This window comes from Electrophorus electricus, chromosome 18 (assembly GCF_041902795.1).
Source record: "Electrophorus electricus isolate QZ-2024a chromosome 18, ASM4190279v1, whole genome shotgun sequence".
NCBI lineage: Eukaryota > Metazoa > Chordata > Actinopteri > Gymnotiformes > Gymnotidae > Electrophorus > Electrophorus electricus.
In genome coordinates, this window is record NC_137514.1 from 5,497,926 (window position 1) to 5,507,500 (window position 9,575).

Genomic DNA, 9,575 nt, shown 5'->3' on the forward strand with positions numbered 1-9,575 from the left:
TAAAAAACATTCCACATGGCCTTCTGGGGGTTGTAGTCCTGCGTTCTGGGGGTTGTAGTCCTCCAGCTGGTCGCTGTTGTGTAGGCAGCTTCCAGAAACAACAGCAGATTTAACTCAGCCATGAAAAGTACTTTTGGCCGTAAGTGAAATGGGCTGTGTAGCTGGCTAATGTCTGTTTTTACACGGTCAGTTTGAGTCCTTCCGTGTCAGCGGATGTTTGCAGTTCCTCCGCTTTGCACGCGCGTGCTATACTGCAGAATGACTTCTCCGTATTTCGGCGCTGAGCGCAAAGTCGCCTCAACCCTCCCCAAAGCTTCGGAAGGAGCTCCAGAGTTCGAAAATTTACCAAAACGAAGAGAGATCTCTGGACCGAAATCAATAACGGCTAAAGGACTAGCGGTAAATGCGGTGGACGTCAAGGAGGAAACCGAGGAACGCAGGATCTCCAAGACGGGAGGGTCTCCACGTCTTCAGCCTGCTTTAGAAAGGTCTACAGGTGCGCTACGAAGAAGCGTCAAGTCTGTGCAGGGCTAGATATGAACTGTGATGTACAGTAATCGTTAGGCGTATACGAAAAGTTTGTTACACTAAGATGCCAGTGTGTTGGCTCCGGTTAAACTACCTTAAAAAGTTTGTTTGTGGACGCGCGTATCTGTCAGAAACCACACAGTCTGGTGTTTAACAACCTGGGTGACGTGGTCAACTTTGTGCTTTTAAGAACTAACCAAGAGTTTGGGCGACCCTAAAAGATTATCTGAAGGCTCAGAGGTTGTGGACTGGAAACGCTGGTATTAATATCATGTGTCTTTATAACACACTCTTATATGGGGACTGTATGAGTGTGTATTCATGGTATTATTAAGATAATAAATTCTTTATTTTCATTTAGCAGAACTTAAGGAGGCTCCAAGGCACATTCAGACCCCCTTAAGACCACCCCGCAGAAGGGGCCACGTCAAAGTGGAATACGAGGAGCCCAAAATAAAGAAGGAGGCCTGGGAGCCGCCTGATTGGAGGAGGCAGCTGTCCTTCATCAGGGAGATGAGGAGTGGGCGGGATGCACCTGTGGACCACATGGGGGCAGAGAAATGCTACGACCCAGGGGCTTCACCTGAGGTGATTATGAAGCACTTAGATAGGCCTTGCTCTCTGTCCAGGAGGAGCTTAACACACCTGGATCCGGTTCATGCCAAAAGTCTTTGTGCTCTTGAGGAAGTAATGTCCGAACCAGGCAATCAGAGGGGTTTTTAATGTTAAAGCCGTGCATGTTCAAGTGCATATTTACAGGAAGGACTCTGTGCCCCAGTCATTCAGAACATCTTAGAACATTGGTAGACACACTCATACATGCAAGATATGCAATTCAAAGACAACCAGAGGTTGTATTATTCTAACCATTAAGTGATGGCTTTAGATGAGTGGATTAACATTATTAGTTAGCTAAAGTAAAATAAACTGTTTTCTCTCTCTCTCTCTCTCTCTCTCTCTCAGGTGAGGCGCTTCCAGGTGTTGGTCTCTCTGATGTTGTCCAGTCAGACAAAAGATCAGGTGACCGCTGCAGCCATGCAGCGACTGCGCGCGCACGGCCTCACCGTGGAAACCGTCCTCAAAATGGATGATGACACCCTGGGCCAATTGATCTACCCTGTGGGTTTCTGGAAGGTAACGGAACACATACAGGAATTTCACAGTGGCCGAAACCATTCCTCTACACAGAACTCCTCATTTTCCATGTTATATCAAACTGGCACACATGGGCTCTGTCCGGGGGCCAGCCCAGCTGTTGGACAGCTGCTACCTGGAGAGATGAGTATTCACATTACTCCGCATTAATCAAGCACACCTATCTAGTGTTTAGAAGCTGAAAACCTGGTTTGTTGAAACAGGAGTTTGAGATAATTGCTGCAATTACTGCTAGTTCTTCAGTGTTGTGTCAATATGTTTTGCTTCTGTTGGTTTTACACACACAGACAAAAGTAAAGTACCTAAAGCGAGCGACAGAGATTATCCATGAAGAGTTTGGAGGAGACATCCCTAGCACTGTGGAAGCTTTGGTGCGTCTGCCTGGAGTCGGCCCCAAGATGGCCCATCTCACAATGGCCATTGCCTGGAACCAGGTCTCCGGCATAGGTGAGCTTAAAGTGATGTTCACGAGGTGCATTTTGGGTAGTATAGTTGTACAGAGCGCGGTCAAAAGTTCTGATGTAATCAACTGTGGTGTAACTGTCTCTCTGTCTCTCTCGCACATGTGTATGAGAAGGAGTGGACACACATGTTCACCGTATCTCTAACAGACTGGGATGGACTCGCACTCAGACCAAGAACCCAGAGAACACCAGACAAGCACTAGAGGGCTGGTTACCAAAGTAAAAACAGTGATTCACAGTGATGTAACTCTTATGAATAGCACTTATGTTTTTGACAAGCAAGAATACACACATATTCTCTCTCTCACTCTCTCTCCCCCCCATAGAGAAACCTGGTGTGAAATAAACTGGCTGCTGGTTGGCTTTGGGCAGCAGGTGTGTCTACCTGTTGCTCCTTTGTGCTCTACCTGTCTGAACCAGCACACCTGTCCCTCTGCTAACGTCACCTCTCCCAGCAAAAGGCCCGAGCCTGGTTCACCTCTCTCACCCAGGGAGCCTGCCAACCTCCTGACAGACTCCGAGTTTAAACTCGAGGTCCCAAAGGTAGACGCTCTTCCCGCAATATCCCATTCCCAAAGGAAGAGGACCACTACAGAAACAGAGACTCCCGACACCAAAGACAGTGACGGTACGCCACGGTCGGATCTCAGCTCCGGGAGACGGGGGGGCAGGCAGGAAGAAACCGCGACTGAGCCGCCAGCCCTCCAGCCAATGAGGTGCAGGGGTAAGGGGAGAGTGCCCCCTGCAGGAGCAGGTAAAGTGGTGCAGAAACAGACCTCTCTCCCCCAGCTACGATCTAGAGCCCATAAGCACTAAGTTTGTATTAGCTGCCCCTTGTTTATATAATCACTCTTTAGACAAACGCACTAGCAAAGTCTGAGACGTTTCATATGTGATATTTTGACATTTGAGTCATGCTACAAGACAGTGAAGCTCTGATCACTATGACCATTCACATTTCACACGTACAAAATATAAAAATGATCTAATAATCATAATCTGGACTGACTTTATTGAGGAATATATGTGTTGGCTGAGGTTTATCAAAGGTTTATCAAACTCCCTCACCCTGTTCAGAGCAGGTTTGAGAGCTGGACATACCCTGATTTACTGCATGTTGGACTTAGCTGATATGACGGCAAAGGTCAGTCCGTAATGTCTAAGTTTCCTCCTGCCCTGTTTCTAGCAGTATAGCCTAAACATGACCACCCATAGCCCCACACCACCTGTTAACCAGCAATGTGCTATGTAGCCAAGTTTCAAGTTTGGTTTATTTGTCACGTACATAGTCATACACGGTATAACTCGCAGTGAAATGGTTTGAGAGTGCTCTGTCCAAACTGAGGGGAAAAAAACAGGTACATAAGGAAATATATTTAAATATACAAAAAATATATATAACAATGTATGTACAATATATGTATATATACACAATGTACAGTGGATATGTGGATATATGTGTATGTACAATTCCATCTTACAAATTTACAGATTTACAGTCACATGGTGGTGGTGGTCCCCACAGTTTATCAGTTTCCCTGATTCAGGGCCCGAATGGCCTGTGGGAAGAAGCTCCTCTTCAGTCTCTCTGTGTTGGTCTTCAGGGAGCGAAAGCGCTTCCCTGACCTCAACAGAGAAAAAAGCCTATTGTTGGGATGGGTGGGGTCCTTCACAATCCTCCTGGCCTTGGTCTGGCACCGCTTGTAATGGATGGTCTGCAGGTCAGGAAGTTTCGTATGAGTGATGCTGAACACACCACCCTTTGGAGTGCTTGTCTGTCCTGCTTGGTGCTGTTCCCAAACCGGACTGTGATGTTCCCCATGAGGATGCTCTCGATAGTGCAGGTGTAGAAGTTCCGCAGTACCTTGGAGGGCAGTCTGAAGTCTCTTGGGCGTCTGAGGTGGTAAAGACGCTGACGAGCCTTCTTTGCCAGGAAGTTGATGTGGCAGGACCAGGACAGGTCCTGCGAGATGTGAACTCCAAGGTAGCCAGGTGTTAGACTTCCTGTAATCATACCCTGTGCATAACTGAACCTCAACCAACTACACACTGTACACTGTACATAATTGAACCTCAATAAATTATAAACCGAACTTGAATTACAAACTGTACCCTGTCCATAACAGAACCTGGACCCGAATTGAACTAACCAACAATATCGTGATTTTTAAATAGTTTTTACTGGATCTAATCCTAACCGCCACTGCTGTGCCAGGCTTGATGTACATGAAGTAATGTGATTAGACTCTGCAGTTGCATTATCTGAGGTCTATTTTTAACCTAAGACATAATACATGGCACATTTATCTAGCTTACACATCCCTTATTTTCGAGGGGCGCAATGGCGGAGTGTTTTGTAATCAACTTCTCGGGCTCTACTAAAGATGGTTGCTGTGCCTTTTAATCCGGACACACACAAGAAACTTTCTTTAGTTATAGGGAAAAAATGCAATCGGTACATGTTTTCGACTGAACGGTTCATCTTAATAAAATGTAGATTTAAAATGTAGTTTAGTTAAAGTCTAAATATTTGTGTCATGCAAACTGTTCCAAACCTGTGTTTTGGGTCTTTTACTGATTTGTTTAACGTAAAATGGGATTTGGCAATGTTAACACAAGATTTGCTTTCCGTTTCCGACAGGAATTTGTTTCATAAATTATACGTTAAGTAACAGTCAGCTTGAATAAATATTTTCTTTTTGTATTTAGAGTTCAAACAAACAGACTCCGAATTTTCAGATGTGCTGCAATCGTTAGACGATCATCTGAGCGGCGTAGCGCTGCACATGTTTCTTAGTCGCGCGGGTTTGTTTCTTGAGCGCGTTCCACAACCGCAGCGCGACGGCGTCAACGTTCCAGGTTACTGTGGTGCACGCGCCGCCTCTCGCGCTCTTAGTGGAGATTTTACGCGCAAATGTTCGTCCAAACTAATTGCAGCAGAGGGCAGTACAACTACAGCAAAAACAAAAAAAAAAAAAGTTTTTTTCAAACCGCCTTCCCCAACCAACCTGAGGTTGAGAATACAAGGTGATGTGCTAAGAAATGGTGCATTAGAGCTCCTCTGTAACCACATACACACAGGTCTGCTCGGCCCTCATCATCTAGCACATTTCTTGCTTACCTTTTCAGAGATTCTTTTTCTCACTGTCTGTGCTCACAGGAATTCTGAATATACGTTTTCAGTGACGGTATATTTTTTTTCATTCACGGATTTTATATTTGTTTTATGGCTGATTTGAACGGAACACTGCTGGACATGTCTGAAATACCTGTTGCCTCTGGCAGATATTGGAGTTGACTGCGACCACTTTCCTACGGTCTAACCTTCACAAACATGACTTTGGACAGTTTAACTCGATGAAGGACGGATTTTAAAGGTATGTTTTAATCCGTCTAGTTTTACTTCACCGAAGCTGGTAAGCGATGGCTGAATAGGCATCTGAGCCGCCGATATGTGCGTGATGATTTAACGGATCGGCTGTCTTTAGGACTCTCAGCTATTTGGACGTTCCCTGTGGATATGGCTTACCGTTTGGAGCGAGAGCTGATCAGAAGAGGCCTGCGGCCACGGCTTTGCTATTTGACTAAGGGACCGCGTGGATATGGGTTTCACCTGCACGGCGAACGGAACCGAGGCGCGCAATTCATTCGCAAAATTGAGCCCGGCTCGCCAGCCGATCTGGCCGGGCTCCGATCTGGCGACCGGGTGGTGGAAGTCAACGGAGAGAACGTGGAGCACGCTCCTCATTACCAGGTGGGCGCCGTCGTCCTTTACGCACACAGCGCAAGGAATCTATCGGACCGCATCTTGGTTTTTTCCCTCGGCGCCCTGCGGTTGTTTGCAGATGGGGCAGTGTTAATGTTTAACTACTTGTTTGCGCTTAATTCGCGATGGGGTTTTCCTAGCGATGTCGAGAGATGTTCGTGTTTATGTAGAACTGTGTAGTTGTTTGCTTTTTGCTCATCTCTCATTTAATTTGGCTCTCTCTCTCTCTCTCTCTCTCTCTCAGGTGGTTCAGAAGATAATGGCAGTGGATCACAGGACCAGGCTCCTGGTGGTGGACCGCGCCACCGACGACCTCCTGCACTTCCACGGCCTCCCCTGCACCGAGGACCTGGCCGTGGAGATGGGCTGCCTGTCCCCCCGAGCGTCCTCACTGGCCTCGTCCCCTGTCACGTCCTGCTCCTCGTCCCCCCATATGTCCTCCTCGCCCTTCTCGCCATGGGACTCCGTCACCCTGCCCTTCTTCAGGGACAGCGGGAACAAGCCCAGGAGGCCCAGCGTCACTGCAGAGATGGACAGCCTGTATACCGTTGTCAACAGCAATAAGGTAAGAGCACAAGACGGTGTGGAATTGACCTAAAAACACCATTGGGAGAAAACGGATATTTATTAACAAACCAACAGCCTGTTGCCATGAACATTATGGTTTCTCCTAATTACATTCGCATAATATAGAACATTTGATATTTAAAATAAAGACATAATGGATATGTGTTCTGTTTATACCAATCATTTATGAGTTTATAGCCAAAAAACGCTGTATTACATTGGGCATGTGACCCCCACCCCACCATCCAGCAGCCTGTCTGAGACTCAGCAGGAGTGTTGAGGTCTGCTAGAAACCTTGAAGTATTTTGGATGTTATATTTTGGATTTATTAGGTGTTAACCTGAAAAGGGAGAGAGGGGGGGGGGGGAGATGGATAGATAGGGAGAGAGAGAGCGAGAGAGAGATGAAAAAGGAGGTGAACTGGATAAACCTATTGTGCTAGTCGAGGTGTTTACATATCTCTATGCAGAGCAAATTATCTTGCTCCGTCATTTGTTTACATTTACATTTTACAGCATTTAGCTGATGCTTTGATCCAAAGCGACTTACAATTATGACTGAACACAACTTGAGCAATTGAGGATTAAGCGCCTTGCTCAGGGACCAGCAGAGGTGCATCTTGAGCTGGCAACCTTCTGATTACTAGTCAGGTACCTTCACCACTGAGCCACTGCTGCCCACCGCTCTGTGTGCAGTGCAAGCCCAATCCCTCCCCTTCCTCTGTCAGACGCATCCACGGAGCGTCGCGGAAGTTCAGGAAGAGTGCTCTTCATCATGAGTGCCATTATGGAACAAAACCACACATACCTACAGAAGACCCTACTGTACGTCATGCCTCAGTGCAGTCTGCTGATCCTGTAACTCTGAACAACAGCAGGAAGAGTCTAGCAGAGTCTCCGCTTCCGGCCTTACACACACGCCTTCTAGAGCCTCAACACTGATAAAATCTCTCCATGACATTTCCACTTCTGGTCAGTGTGTGTGTGTGTGTGTGTGTGTGTGTGCGTGCGTGTGCAGGCAGTGAATGTTATCAGATATAGGGTTCTGAGGTTAAACCCAGCCATAAAACAAAGTGGCTGGGTGCTTGGTTATCGGTGCATACAGTCTGACATAGAGTTGATCCCGGGAAATACAACCCCAGCAGGAGTCAGAGTTGCACCTCCGTCGCAGTCAGCTGATGTCCCCCACTGCACAAGTCTGCATTAGCATAGCTTTGACTCTCTGGTCTCAGTGTCTTGTCCGTTTGTTGTACAACGTAGAGTGTATGAAAGGAAATGTTGGAAGTGGCCCCGGACCCGCCCTGCTGGTCCCACATCCCCAGATGCCTAAATTTAGACGGCAGGGTGCAGGCACCATGCTGGTTGCTCTGTCTGATATGAGCCAGAAGAGCGCAACACAGAGCGCAAATGTTCTCTTAGCATGGAAACGCTAGCACATTCAAAGCTGAGAGTGTTGTGAGGTGAAGTTTGGCAGCGGGCTGACACTAGAACAATAATGGCACATGCATTGTTGGTTAGAACGACGGTACAAAACGCTTGATTACACAATCTGAAAGTTGGTGAGTCAATTATGATGCCTTAGACTTTGACAGACACACATGGACACAGTCCCGTGATCCACAAGGAGTGATTGTCCTAGTCTAGTTCTGACTACCTTGTCTGTAATCTGGTTCAGACTAGCACTGATAACACTGCTAACTGATCATTTATATGGGTTGATAATCTTGAAAATGCCCAATAAATGCTCTGAACATGAGATCTGATTTTTGGGCAGATGTCAACCAGTTCACCGATTCCAAATAAACTTGACAATGTTTAAATGATCAACCATGGTTTTATGCATCAGTGTTGATTCAACATTAATAGTAGCTAATATATAACTAAGACTGAGTAGTGATTTAACTGAGACACGCTATATGGCTGTATCAGCGTGGCTGTGGCCCTAGGCCTGTGTCAGCGTGGCTGTGGCCCTAGGCCTGTGTCAGCGTGGCTGTGGCCCTAGGCCTGTGTCAGCGTGGCTGTGGCCCTAGGCCTGTGTCAGCGTGGCTGTATCAGCTACTGCAATGATGGCAGCAGGCCTCTCTGAGTCAGAGCGTGTGACCCACTTGTTGTCCTACTTCAGTGGTGAAACTAAAGAGTAGAGAATCCTTTATATACCGCACAGCCTTCCCCTGTGGCTCCGAGAGCAAACTGAGAGCAACAGGAAGAAAGAGGGGAGTGGTGTGTGTCAAGAAACAGATGATGTAATGGATCAGCAGTATGACCGGTTAAAGTGCTTTTGTCAAAGGTTAGATTTACATGGTGGATCTAACACGGTTAGATTTACATGGTGGATCTAACAAGGTTGTTGTGTGTGTGTGTGTGTGTGTGTGTGTGTGTTTCAGGGCACTTCAGATAACCTCATATCCTGATTCACACTTTCACATGTAAATAATATCGGTCTGCTGTTGTTGCGTGCGCGCACACACACACACATGTATACAAAGGAAAGCATTTAACACCCAGGAAAAGGTTTGCACCTCACGGTGCTTCCCTCTGCACTGCCAATGCAGCATCAGTAGTGATGTGTGTACACACACACACACACACACACACACACACTTGTGTACATAGTCAGGTTAACATACGTGAGGCCTGAGGGAAGCACTGCCTGCTACAGAAGGCCCAAACACCAACACGTCAACACACTCGCTGGTGCCGCGCACTGAGGGAGCCCTCCCGCCATATCATATCACATGATGCCTCCTCTTCTCTTTTATATAGAGTCCAGCCATATTTCCTAGGGGGGGGAGGAACTCCCTGATGTCCCTCCCGGACCACGACTTGCCCCCTCCCCTGTCAGACCGCCAGCCCGAATGCCAGGCGGACCTGAGCGGACCACACCCCGGCGTACAGATACCCGCCGGCCCTGCGGAGGATGCCCAGAGCACGGTGGGTCCGAATGCAGCAGCGCTGGTTACCGAGTCTCTCCACTCGCCACGTCACTCAAAACAATTCAACTTGCACATATGTTATGTGAGGTTCGCTTGATAAAGCAAGAATCTAGCACACACACACCATCATATCGATCTGTAACTGTCTGTGGATAAGAACAAA

The 9,575-nt window shown here is 47.2% G+C and overlaps 1 protein-coding gene across 8 annotated transcripts in view; it reads left to right on the forward strand.

Moving 5' to 3' along the window:
* Window positions 1–57: 57 nt before the first annotated feature.
* The window catches only part of nthl1 (nth-like DNA glycosylase 1), a 23,178-nt gene continuing 13,660 nt past the window's right edge, over window positions 58–9,575 (forward strand). Inside the window, exons 1-8 of one of the 8 annotated variants that reach the window (XR_014118215.1) lie at window positions 58–496; window positions 890–1,116; window positions 1,492–1,662; window positions 1,971–2,130; window positions 2,261–2,366; window positions 2,474–2,901; window positions 5,433–5,524; window positions 5,636–5,773. Coding sequence is in view for 7 of the 8 variants with exons in the window: in XM_081701172.1 (XP_081557298.1) it covers window positions 214–496; window positions 890–1,116; window positions 1,492–1,662; window positions 1,971–2,130; window positions 2,261–2,366; window positions 2,474–2,901; window positions 6,158–6,477 (1,695 nt within the window). In the remaining variant the exon portion in view is untranslated. Of the gene's footprint in view, window positions 497–536; window positions 789–889; window positions 1,117–1,491; window positions 1,663–1,970; window positions 2,131–2,260; window positions 2,367–2,473; window positions 2,902–2,958; window positions 5,902–6,157; window positions 6,479–9,242; window positions 9,411–9,575 lie in introns of those variants that run through there. The other 7 variants (XM_081701172.1, XM_035534601.2, XM_035534603.2 and 4 more) reach the window with 7 other exon arrangements.